The 13887-nt window shown below is 35.1% G+C and overlaps 1 protein-coding gene across 1 annotated transcript in view; it reads left to right on the plus strand.

Annotated features, from left to right (window-relative positions):
- The window catches only part of IRAG1 (inositol 1,4,5-triphosphate receptor associated 1), a gene marked incomplete at its 3' end in the record, with an annotated part of 38046 nt that extends 24950 nt beyond the window's left edge, over positions 1-13096 (plus strand). The window contains exons 12-20 of the mRNA XM_080619404.1: positions 816-956; positions 3050-3181; positions 3958-4099; positions 4740-4789; positions 6660-6767; positions 7998-8065; positions 10375-10494; positions 11447-11578; positions 12856-13096. Of these exons, the coding sequence (XP_080475530.1) occupies positions 816-956; positions 3050-3181; positions 3958-4099; positions 4740-4789; positions 6660-6767; positions 7998-8065; positions 10375-10494; positions 11447-11578; positions 12856-13096 (1134 nt within the window). The remainder of the gene's footprint in view (positions 1-815; positions 957-3049; positions 3182-3957; positions 4100-4739; positions 4790-6659; positions 6768-7997; positions 8066-10374; positions 10495-11446; positions 11579-12855) is intronic.
- Between the last annotated feature and the right edge of the window lie 791 nt (positions 13097-13887).

Below are 13887 nucleotides of genomic sequence, written 5' to 3' on the forward strand. Positions count from 1 at the left end.
ATACAATTCATTATGGAAATTATTGTAATATACATAAAGTAGTAAAATAAGAGATTAAATGAGACCAGAAATTAAATGAGTTTAATTGCATTTTTGTACTGGCCAGTAGAAGCTTTGGGGCAGTTTTTGATTACATCTTGCAATTAGTTTACATAATTTTTACTTTTTTTTGTGGGTTGCTCTTTAGCTTGCTTCCTTTTTTTTCTTCTTTTTTTCCACATGCCAGACAAGAAAAGAATCTTTATTTCCATAGCTGCAATCTAATTAAACTGTTGGTACTTTGTGCTTTGCAAAGTATTTATCCTAAGAAATAATACATCTGGTGAAGAAAGAAACAATATTTAACAGTTGAGGGCAGGAGAATAAAAATGTTAGCACTTAACCTTTTGCTGGCTTCAGTGGTAGGTATTTATCCCTTACGTAAAACAATGCTAATGGTGAGCTCATCCCTGGACTTCCTTTGCACAGACTATCTGTTTAAAAACCTTGGGGACCCTTGGAGGAAGTCCAGCTAGAAAACAGGTCCATTGTGATTCTGGTACTTCTGGTAGGCTATTTCCTTCATTGTGTCTCTCTACTGATCTAGAAAAACATTCAGAAAAGAGGCAGCAAGGCCTATTGAAATTTATTCATATTGTAAAAGTAGTAAAGAGAAGTGATTTTTGAAAAAAACTAATTTAAAAAATATTTTAGATTTTCTCTTCCAATACTTGTTTAAGCACCAAAGTTTCTTAAATACATACCATATAAGTTGTTACTGAAAATTACATTACTGTGATGCATATTTAAAAATGCTTTTTTTTTAATCCAAACAGAATGTATTTGTACAACTTTCCTTGGCCTTTAGAAATGATAGTTATACCTTGGAATCTAGAATTAACCAAGCAGAGCGAGAGAGAAATCTTACTGAAGAGAATGCTGAGAAGGAATTGGAAAGCTTTAAAGCAGCCATTACGGTAAGAAAACAATAATTCTTCTATCTATAGCGTACATGAGAGTATGTACACTTTTGAAATATGTGAGGCTAGGTTTCCTTATGCTTATTGTAAATTCAGCCCCAGAATTTCATTTTCTGCTGCCTGAGCTCTTTCCCATGATCTGCCTACCACTCTGCACAAGAGGGAGCATTTTCTGGCAGCAGGCCACCATTGCTGGAAATTGCCCTACATCTAGCAGATTTCAGGAATAAATACTATGAATTTGCTGTTCGCTACTTGGAATAAGCCCTTGACAAAGCTAAGGGTGTTCAGAACCGCAGTTTGAACACTGATCCATGCTCTCCTGGGCAAGACCTTCTTTAGCACTAAATTTGAAGTGTCTAGTTAGGGGAGATAATGAAATTATCTGAAGCCTGAGTCCTGAGATTTGTGACATGAAAGACCTTTTAACTGCAGATAACAGAAGGCGATATAAGAAAGGAGACAGCAAGAATTTCTTTAGGAATACATGCAACCTCAGGATCAGGTTATGAGCATTATTACACTTTAATTCCAGCTGTCCCTGATGTTCTTTTATCAGCAGTAGTTTTCAGTCCTTTTTTCCAGCTTTCTCTGGATTTTGTAATTCAAATGGCAAATACTTTTTTGAGATGTCTCAATTTATGTGCTGCACACATTTTTGTGCAAATAGGAAGGGATGCTCAGATACCATGATGCTAAATGAAATACCTGTAGACCCAATTTGAATATTACAAGGAGGTGCTGCCATGCTTTCAAGAAATAGGGGAACATGATTCTCCCATTTTCTTTATCAAGAACATCATCAGGTAAGAAAATATACAACTAAAAAAAAAATTGTGATATTTACATCTTTTCATCTGGAAAACACTTACATCTTTTCAAAAAATATTTGCATCTTTTCAAATCTGCATTTCCAGACTATTGTTCCTGGGGAAAAAAAAAAGTTTTTAATGTTTTGCTGCTCTTCACTTTGTTCTCTGTTTAGAGAGCAGGCAGAAGCAACATATTAAATCAAGGGGTTCAGACTGAAAAAAGTCTGTTAGATTTAATCTCTTAAGAATCCCTAATTAGGCACCAAGGGTCATGTTGCCAGCATGCAACAGATGTGGTTAGCTTTTTCCTCCTTTGTGCAGTTCACACGCTACAGTCTGGCTTTTACAAGCTTTTTTACATAGTTTATAAGAAAGTAGAAACTGCCATTCATATGAAAGCTTTTGTTCTATACAATGGAATAAACTAACAAGCAATTAAATGAAGTGATGGCTTCTGTGTAATCTGTGTAATATTAGACATAGACTTGTTTCAATCTTAGTACTAGGTTATCTTCATTTCTGTAGAACAAGCACATATATGGCTCAATGACAGTGTTACCAGTCTTCATGATTTTTTTTAATCAATCCTATGATAATTGATGTTTTATTAAAAAACCCAACTTCAAGAGAAAGCTGATTTACATGAACTTCAGATATGTTCGCGAAGACTAGCAAGTTACACTTGCCACGAAAAACCTGAAAATTGGAAATTTTGTGCATGTTTTCTTCAAACATTTCTTTATGCCTTCATGGGTCTTACAGTTGCCATTTGATTTACAGGCCGTTTTATTTTTTATTACTCTCTTACACTTGGAATTCTTGAGACTAATTTCTTTTATAAATAAGTGAAGTGTCACAGAACTAAGATAACATGAATGGCCACTTTAACACCTTGGGCCCAGCAAATTAAAATGTTCTTTGTGTTTTGGTAATAATTTGTAATTAATAATTCAAATAACCTTGGCATTTGCAAAGTTCACAGGTAGCCAGGCATGGTTCATCATTAATTTCAAAAGGAAAAGTATTGCAAATGTGTTTAGCCCTCTTTAACTCCTTGAAAGGTCTGTCTGCAGCATGCAGTGAAGCATCATTCTGACACACAGTAGCAGCACTGTCTAGGTTATCTATGGTAATAGTGATGGAACTCCTCTGGAACTAATTTGTAGTCCATGTGTAGTTCTGCCTAGACATCTCTACCCTGCTTCTGTGGCTCAGGCTACTTTATCTGAACTAAAAATGGCAAGACATGATGATAAAGCTTCTGTATTTTCACTTCAGTCTTCAGCTCACTTATGGCATCATTATGAACACAGAGAAGCTTACCAGAAGCTACTGGAGGATATTGCTGTTCTGCGGCGTTTAGCTGCTAGACTATCTAGTCGAGCTGAGATGGTTGGAGCTGTTCGCCAGGTAAGAACACCCTGGTGTCTAACACATATCCTGGCTGCACATGTTCACTCTTTCTCTTTTTCAGCCATAGCTGGAGGTTATATTAGTCCTTTGAATTTTATTTGCCATTTTCAGATATTAAAGACATTTATTATAGTGTCAGAGAAGACACCATTTCAGTATGGAAATAGAATTCAAAAAGAAGGTTCCCCTTGAAGCTATTTAACATCTGTGCAATAGGAGCATACATATTATTCAGAACTATAACTGCATCACAATAAACTTATTTAAAATCAGTGCAGCATGAGTAAGGAAACTTTCTGGGTCAAAAAGCTCATCTAGTTTAGTCACCTGCCTTTGGCAATAACTTAGTCAGGCAACTATAGTAATAACAGATCAAGTATAAATGAGAACACAGCAATATCCTCCCAGATTCAAGACTGCTGCCTATTTCCTTGGAAAAAACTACACTGATGCCAGTGACTAAGACCTGTGAGAGTTTGAAAACAAATGTACCTATACAACATAACTAATAAGATAGGCACACAGGCAGAATGTAGAAAGATATGACAAAATAAATCATAATATTCTGTGAATATATATGAATGCATGTACATTTGTGTTTAATTAGCTTCAGAATTTTCAGACATGGAGGTACCATATATTTCTTTAAGAAATACCAAATATTTCTTTAATAGCTATTCCAGATTTGGCCCTGACAGGGGGCATTCGCGGAGGAAAACAATTTGTTTGAGAAGTGTAGAGGTTCCTGAGTATTCCTCTCTTTTCTTCCTTAGGAGAAGCGTATGTCAAAGGCAACAGAAGTAATGATGCAGTATGTGGAAAATCTGAAAAGAACATACGAAAAGGATCATGCTGAATTAATGGAGTTCAAGAAACTTGCCAATCAGAATTCTAGCAGAAGCTATGGGGCATCTGGTAAAAAAAACCCAAACATTTAAGGGTTTGTCTCATCTCTATATGGAAAGGTGTTGGTGCTATTAATGATAAAAAGTGAAGTATTGTGAAACCTGTTCATGAAGTTCTATCTACAGGAGTAGATTTCAAAAAGCTATAGACGTAGCTATTAAGATATTTCATAAAAAACAATGCTATAGTCAGTAATTTAAAATCACTATCACTTCACAAATTCTGATGCAATCCAGTGACATTTTTGTTGACCTCTCGCACATACATGTAGCTTGCACAGTTTCAACGCAGCTGTCTCGATGAGGTATGATGGCAGAATTTCATTATTAAAAAGTTTTTTTCTTTTTCTAACCTTTTCTTTCCTAGTTTGCTGGAAACTGAAATATGAGTATTTTCTTTTGCCAGAAGTTGTATATGGAGGCAAAAGATAGTGCAGATAGTAATGGTTCGTTTTCTTGCAATTACTTCAAATTTCTTCTGTAGGCGTAATTGAGACCAGAACTGTATGGCAGATAAATATGCAGTCACTACAGACCTTGTATAAGTATACTACATCAGAGTTTGAAATACAAGCAAGGGCTCTATGATTATTATTTATATAGATACTCATGTAGTGTAAGACTGCTCTTTATCTACTGTTTTTTTGCAGAAGACGGAGTACCTCGTTCAACTAGATCCATGTCTCTTACTGTTGGAAAGGTATTTCTGTAATATTAAGAAAATGAACGTTTTATATAGTGAAATTTCTTTGTCTACATACACTTAGTTTCATAGGCTGTGTTCAAAACATAGTGCCGGTAAATATTCAATAGTTCATGCAAGTGCTGAGTAATTTTGGATACGTGATTAAGTATGACTTTGCGCAATAATGATAATGCTTGCTGTGGAACCATAAACAATAAAAGGACCTATTTATTTAAGAATAATTGTATTCCAGGTCACATACCTATGCAGAGAATGGCTGAGGTCCTGTGCTTTATTCTAGTTCCTCAGTGAGGAAGCTGAACACAAAATTTACTAAGTGACTTGGAATTCCATGATCATACCATTTTCATTATCTTAAGAATTATATCATGTTCAGAGTGTCTTAAGATGTAAACAGTTACTTTTTAAGTGCTGCTCATTTTTCAGTTAGCATTGAAGTATCTTGTTCAGTTTGACAAAGCATCCAGAGTGAGTGATTATGTCAGATTGTTTTGGCTTGATCAATAACATGGCCAGCATTCCATTTCTGTAAAACTTCCAAGTGTTGGACATCAAACTTACTACAAAACTTCCTAAAACAACCGGTGTTTTGAGGGAACTAAGTCCCAATGTGACCATCATGAAATTTGGTGGTCAGAGGCATTATATGCAGTCTACTATTTATTTTCATATTTTTGTTTGCTTGGGTTATAGTTCTTTGGTTTTAATTTATTTCTGCCACCTCTGAGTGCTGGATAGAGAGAATTAGAACACAGAGCATGCTGAGGGCAAGACTGGCTTTAAGAATGAGAACCAGATCAGCTGAAAGAGAGGTCCCAAAAAAAGATTAAATTTAATAAGTCCAAATCATAAAGGGGAGGGGACCCCAAAACACTAGGATGGACTGCCTAACATGGCTGCAGACTCTCTAGTATAGTTTTCAGGAGCACATTAGATAAACCTCTGTCATTAATGAACAGGCGTATCGGTTTTGTCTAGAACTGGGATCATGGAGTAGGTAACTCCTTCCATATATTTACTAAATCCACGTTTCAGTCTTTTCCTCTAAAGCTATCTAGAGCAGAATCTTAAAGCATTTGGATATGCACTAACACAAAGCTGTCAGATGCTATAAGTGCTTGGATTTTTTTACTCAGTTGGAAGTGTAGATTTTACTATGTGTGTATCATTGGATGAAAAAACTGCTATTTACATAATGATAGCAAAAACTTATATGATCTGTACTTCAGCTAGAATATATTGTGTACAGCTAGCGTGTGTTTATCATATAAAGAATTTCCATGGTCTTTGGGAAATGTAAGCAATGTTGCATGATGCTAGATAGCTAAAAACTCAAGGGTGGGGGAGAAGGCTCTGTTCTTTTGCAGAGGGAACAGATGTTATAACTTGTAGGTTTAGAAATAATTGTGGGTACAGCATATGATAGCGAATACAGCATATCATAATGGGTACATAACAAGAGTTTCATGTGTAACCATTATCCAGTCACTGAGACACTGGCACTTTCCCCCGTATTATTATACTTCTGATTTAACCATGATAATAGCCTCTAATAAGAACTGACAGTATCAACTCAGAACATATCTGTTGTGTGACTTCAACTGGGCCTTCAATGTGGAACGAAAACAGCAGCATCCCTGTACAATACCTCATTTCACACTAAGCACTTGACATACCAATTAGTACTAGAGGAGGTTTTGAGGAAAACTACAGCCGTAACAGCCCTTCATCTTAGTTTTTCTGCTAATTCTCCTTTCCCCAAGGCACATTAACCTACCTGTTTGCCACCTCTATTAACCTGTGGAATTGTTCTTCAGTCTATCTTGTTGTATGATTAAAAAAAAATAAAAATTGTTTCTCACAGAATATGCCTCGGAGGAGAGTCAGTGTTGCTGTTGTACCTAAATTTAACTCCTTAAACATTCCTGGTCAGTCACCAACAGCTTCACCTATACCTTCAGTGCCATCCCAGGTAAGTAAACCCCACATTTTAAAGATACTGCTTTTTGTTTAAATCACTTTTGCTTAGGACAAAGCTATAGTTACTAAAAAAAAAAATATATATATAAACTCTTTTGTTGGTTTAACTTATTTTGACTCTATCCTAGTGAAGGAGATGGACAAAGGTAATTCCTATTATGTAGGAAACATATGGCTTCAGAAACTACCTCCATAAAAAATCACTCTGGACACAGAGCCATAAAAGGCTCGCTGGTGACTCAGAAGCATTAGACATTAGTTGAGGCAATTTGCCTTTTAATCTGTAGTAACATACTGGGAAGGAGTAGTAAATATAGTTGTCCGCTGTATGAGAGAAGTTTTAACTAGACACCAAAGAAGATGGTTGGACTGCTTCTCTTCATTGCTGAAAAGTCCTCTAAACAGAAAAACATGTAATTAATGTACAGAAATATATGTGGTACAAATTTAGATGTTCTGTGATGGAACTATATTGGAACTATCAGACTCTGTCTTGATTTTTTGTTTATAAAATTTTAATAAATTAAATTAAAATCTATATAAATACTTTGATGGAAGAATCCAAGGCATATCAGTTGTTCAGAGATGAGCTGTGATAGCTCATCATAAAAAAAAAAAAAAACCAACATGGTTTTCTGTTTAAAATGTAGGGCTATTTAAATGAGGGGTTTTGCTGAGAAGCTAAATCCATTGTGGTTTTCAGTTTTAAGGAAACAATCTGTTTGTGCAATTTAGGTATTATGTACTCAGAGTCAATTGTTTCAGAAATGAAGTGTATTTGTTTACCATGATTTATTATGATTTAGTTTTGTTTAAAGTTTTCCATTGAAAACTCAGCTAACAATTTAATGTTCCTAGGATAATATGGAGAGAAGCAAATAGAGTAATTTTGCTGTTAAGTTATCAAATATATGATGAAAGACTTTTCTTGGGAAAAATAAACAAGATGGAAGGGAATCATAGACTCGTAGAATCATAGAATAGTTAGGGTTGGAAAGGATCTTAAGATCATCTAGTTCCAACCGCCAAATGTCACAGAAAATTCTTTATAATATGCAAGTCTGCTCTTTACCGTCATTAGTGGGAGTAATTGAGAAGCGCTATATTAAGAGCTCTTGCCCTTGGATGTGGGAAGAAAACCTAAGCAGCACATTGACTTTGTCATTTTATTGAAGATTCATTTGAAATTAATGTAACATTTATTGCTGTTTTTCACTGACAGTCTGAATCACCTAGTAATGGAAGAAGCAATCTAACAGCTACTCCTGTTCTGCCAGCACTTTTAGAAAAGTGAGTTTTGTCTAGGTCATCTCATTACCTATTAAATCCTAGTATGAAATGAAAATTATATAATTTCTATCTTTCTTAATAGAAGTTACACCAAGGTATTGAAATCAGCAACACGATATTGGTCAGGTTGATTCATGGTCCAGTAAATGTGTTTTACTATGTAGCCAGCATATGGTTCTTTTCATGTTCAAAGAGTTTACAAGCAGTATCTCAGAACTGTATCAAGCTTGCTATGATCATTAAAACTTATCAAGTGAAAAATGCAGCAGAAGATCATGCATTTAGACTTTTGAGTAGGCCTGTCTTCAGAACTTGACAAAATTAAGAATATGACGTAAAATGCACATGGCGGGGTTGTGAGGTTTTGAGAGGTTTTTTTAATATATATCCTGGAACAAATTAATGCTGTACCTACAGTTGGCCATGACCACTCCTGGGTATGAATATTCGTTAACTTGACTATCCCAGTAATAGAAGTTTGTGTTCTGCCCCTGCCTTTACAACATGTTCTAGCTGGTAAGAATCATATTTTGAAATACTCTGCTATCCAGTGTCACATAGCCTTTTTAATTTGCATTAATAAGCATAATATACAAAATTCAACAGTATAACTTACCATAATATTAGGTAATCAAATTATTGCAGAAGTCAAAAAAATTATTGAGTAGGAATTCTTTTCTTAGTATAAAATGAACATTCAGCTAAATAAAAGCATTAGGTTTGAGATTTTAGTTTTAACATCCTGAGACTTTAGTTTTAACATCCTGATACTTTAGTTTAAACAGTCAGAGATGTTTGCATTTTAAAATTAAAAAATAGAGATACAAAAAAGGGGATTATTTTTAGCCTGGTAACAATTAAATACCTCAACAGGTATTTTTCTAGTACCTATAATTGCAAAAATATTTTTCGTTAAAACAGTTGCCCTTTTGACTCTATATCATTTACCACTACTATAGATGTCCACACATACGTAGATCTCACATCAGTGCAGAATATTGAATTTCATATATTTTAGATTAGTGGTAAGGGAGGACAAAATTTATCTTATGTCTTTATTTTATCTCTGTGCTTTACTAAGAATGAAAATACCCAACAACTGGAAAAACAAAACCAGTGAACTATGGCACTAGTTTTTACAAATCAACAGAACTCTGTAAGATTTAGACCATCTTTTGAAACTGTATAGAAATTTTGAAAAACAAACCAAACCAACCAACCAAACATCAAAAAAACACCACACCAAAACCAACACCCCCAAAAAAACCTCCTAGTATCTGGTAGGTATCTTTCTGGATCTTAGGAAAACAAATCATGCTATCAAGTAGTAGAACTTTAAATTCAAGTTTGGCATAAACATGTATGCATGAGCCAACTGCTATAGTAGTGTAAAATCACATAGTCATCAGAGTTTTGTATACTTAAGCAGTTCAAGCTTATACTCAGGATTTGTTTAAAGTCCAAGTGAAAATAACGTGAATATGACTTCTTGAGAGAAAATCAATTGCCCACAGATAGTGTCAGTCAGGATATATTATTCTGCCATTGATTTTGGTGCCAGAAAAATAAGGCCTACAAAAAGGGTTAGGTTCTGCAAGTTGAAAACGAATCCACTGTTGAGCTTATTAAACATTGACTTGATTTGCTAAGTCATGTCTGAATCACTTAAACTCTTTGTCCCAGCCTTAAATAAATGAGGACAGGTGAGCACTGCAGACAGAAAGCAATATACAGTCACTTGTCTTTAGGCTAAATTCTCATGGCTTTCACTTAGGAAAAATTTCAGTGACAAAAGCTACGCATGTGTTTGCATTTTTTTAACCTGTATGTCGGTTCAGTGTATAAAGTCAGCAGAGGGGAGTACCTAAAAGGCACATAAGAAAAATGTTTTGTTAAATTAGAATTTGGTATTATTTCTGTTCTTTTCCTCTGAAAATAATAGCCTACAATTTCTAAGATGATTTTTATAAAGTTGAGGGAAATGTTTTCAAGAATAGCAAATAAATGCCATGGATAAGCCAGGAAACAAATGCTCTTGTCTTTTTTTAAAGAAGAAACACAATGCAAGTTCTAATACCTTAGAAACATATTAATTACTGTTCTTAAATTACAACATTTTGAAACTAAAATATTGCTTAGTGTTTAATCTTTCTCTTTTGAAAGACATTTCATTTCTCAGATGTACATTAAAGAAGAAAAATCACAAGTCACAAAATTCTGTGTGTTTGTTCTTGTTTGGTAGTATACTACAAACAAAATTTATTTCAGTGGTGTTGTTTTCTATGTGACTGTTTCTTTTGTCTTGGCAGTGGAAAGAGTAATGGAGAGCCTGACTGTGAAACTGCTACTTCTGTGCTGACACAGAGTGGGTTGGAAGAGATCAATCCTGAAACTAAAGCCAAGATAGAAGAGGAAGCATACAACAAAGGGTGTGAATATTTTATGTGCACTAAATCTGTAAACACGTGCTATGAGATGAGGGCATATGTTTTTATAATGTAATTTTTAAATGCAAAATGAGTGGCAATCAATATGAGCTCCTATACAGTCATAATTGAAGGAATGTGGGAATATAGTCGTAATTGAAGGAATGTGGGAAACAATGCAAATGAACTTCATTCACCACATTTCCAGAATAGCAGTTCACTTTCATCCATTATTAATGTTAGCCAGACTGTGGGTGGGCAGTTATATCAGAGATATTCAATTGGGTGGGTGTTCTTATGTTAGTAGTGTTCAGCTTCATGACAGGATAATCCAAAACAACTTTCTAAAATGTTTATTCTGAAAAGTTTACATGCAAATCAGTAAAGAGTAAGTATCAACTCTCAGAGTAAACTTGTGTTGTTTGAATCACAAAGTGCTTTACACAGCATGTTTTGGGGCACAAAAGGCTGTTTTACCCAGCTTTGGCATCTGTTTCTGAATATCAAGCAAAGACCTTTTTAATACATGAGGAATAAGACAAAAATTTTTATCATCTCCTGCAGAGATCAACAAGCCATCAATCTTTAGCATTGATTTGCACTTATTCTGCAGGAAACAAAAATACGTAGGTGTTCAAAATGATAGTAAAATAATATGGAAATACTTGCCAACTCCTTTACAAAACAGAGAAGTTGAGCTCTCCTGAGGACTATAAACTGTTTCTTTTTCAAGATGACAAGTTTGGTAATAGAGCTAATGTAATTCCCTATTAAGGAAGGGTGGCTGTCTGTGTGACATACTTACATTCTTCAGCTAATTTTTGCTCTTGCCCAAGTGCTGCAACACTGCTAGTTGTGTTTTACGGCAAGTGACAAAACATGAAGATAATTTCTCATTACATAGAACAGGCTTAGACAGCATGCTAGACTAAGAAAAATGTTCCATGTGTTAAAGTTATCAGGAAGGCTTGAAGAAAACCAAAGAACTTCAGGAACTGAAGGAAGAAGATGAAGAGACACCAAAAGAAAGTCCTGATGAACATGAAGAAAGTGAAAATGAACATGAGATAAAAACCCTAAAAACCAGGTGAGGCAGTGGTGTAATACGGCCGTACAAGACAGGCTACTTTTTTTCAATTTGTGGCACCCAATGAAGTGTTTTGTACTATTATCTTGACATGCTTTCTTCCAGTGTAGGGAACTATACTTGAAATAACAGTGTTTTCACAGTAATGCATATTCTGAGATAAATAACAGTTGCAAAACGCAAAACTTTTTATATTTCAGCTAAAAATGTGTTGACATCAATATGCTTCATCTTTATGGGGTTGGGTTTTGATTTGAGGTAAAAAATATTCCACAAGATTTCTTTAGATGCCAGAATGTATCTCTCAGTAGGCATGTGTAGTCTCACAAAAGTTGTAATTCAGGAATCTGATGCCTGTATTTGTGCCATATGTCATTCCCAAAGGGTCTCCACAGGTGAGTCTTTCAATACATCTACAAGGTGAATACAGATTAAGACAAGCTCCTCAACTACATTGGACTTGCTCTGGCTTGAACAGCCAGGTGCTTGCTCCCTCTGTATGCTGTATAGAAGGAGCAGAACAGTATTATGCTGGAGTTTCCTGCCTTGCAGCAATGACATTTATTGCATTCATCTGCCCAGTGTTCTCTCTCTGAATCATCTGCTTATTGTCTTATCTGAAGCAATTGATGCCTAACTAGAAAACTTTTCTTAGAGTTAATTATTGAGTCTCCTCATTGGTTCTACCACCCATCTCAGTACACCTGCAACGTCCTTCATATTAAAAGCAGTGAGAGAGGCATTAGAGAGGCATTGAATGCTAGCCAAAGCAAGTAATATGTCAAATCCCAGGCTAAGGTGGGGATCCTTACCTGATCCAGAAGAATTAATTTCCATTCCATAACCATTATGGTTATAAACATCTGTAATTTGAGATTTCAACCATATTCAGAAAGGCGGCCATCTCAGTAGTCATGAAACTCTTAGGAAGAAACGTTTACAATATGTTCTAATGTTGAGTTTAGTTGAGCAAGGTATGAACAGTGCAGAATTTTACATCATATCAAGCTCTGAGATTTGCCAGTTGACAGGTCAGAGAAATAGAAATCAAGTGTTTGGTCTTCAGCTGTCTTGCAAATATCACCCATATCTGAGTGTACAGCTTCTCTTAAAAGAACTTAATAGTCTGATTCTTCTTTGACAAGGTGTTTGTATTTAGAAGAAAAGTCGTGCACCATACATCTATCCATACATCTATGAAACTTCTCGAACTGAAAAGCTTAAGATAATAAATTTGCATATGATTAATATATAACAGTTTTCTTTTCATTTTACAGCAGACTTGAAGTCATCATTAATTATTTACATATACTGTACCCCAAACTGTGTAAACACTGGAATGTGGTATGGCTGGTAGTGGCTGCAATAATAATTTTTGCTGTGCTGTTGGGAATCTACCATTCGTTCAACTCCTGTGATGAAAAATCAGAGGGACCTGAAGGGAAGGCTAGCTGTTCTGCTGCTCATCAATATTCCTGGTGGAACTCAGGATTTCAACATGAGCAACGCACTGAATAATAAAGGAACAACCATGTACTTACGGTACCCGAGCAAGTATGCATATTGGAAAACTGTTGTTAGAGGTAGTGCTTAGTCATCCTTATAGCTGTTAAATGTGGTCTGTTAGACAAGAGAGTTACTCCATACCATCAGGTTTGGGGATACAGTGTGAACATATCTTATCAAAATGACAATCTGATAAATAATCCTATCTGTCTTTCTAGTGTATATGATTGATACAAATAAAGTAATACTGAAACATAATAAGGTTGTGGCAGTAATCAGCCATCAGCAAGACATTTAAAAGAAATGGTTTGCACAGGACAGTAATATCTCTGCTATGACTTTGAAGAAAATCATAAACCTGCGTTTGCAGTTAGTGCTTTGCATTCCCTGAATTTATTAGTGATTGCTGGAGTACTAATGGCATTTAAGTCCTTTGGGTTTCAAGAGACTAATCAGCTTCCTTTTTCATTATTATTGGGTAGGTAGAAATAGAAGCTCTTCTATGGAAGGTTATGGTAGTATTATCAGACTAGATGCCTTGCTGATAAAGTTATTTTATAAGAGGAATTATCTGTATAATTATTTAAATAGAAAACTAAGTACATGCATAAATGTGTTTTATGGTATACTTTAAGAATTGGACCACCACTTTTTTTTTTAAATGGAATACACAACGAACTGTGTCTAGGTGGCACAGATGATACCATCAAATAAATGTATCAAAGTGCTGAGACCAAAATGCATGTTACTAAAGGTATACCATATGTACCTGCTGAACTTCAGTCACTTCTGACTGAAGATGA

Source organism: Psittacula echo (assembly GCF_963264785.1).
Source record: "Psittacula echo genome assembly, chromosome: 5".
Lineage (NCBI taxonomy): Eukaryota > Metazoa > Chordata > Aves > Psittaciformes > Psittacidae > Psittacula > Psittacula echo.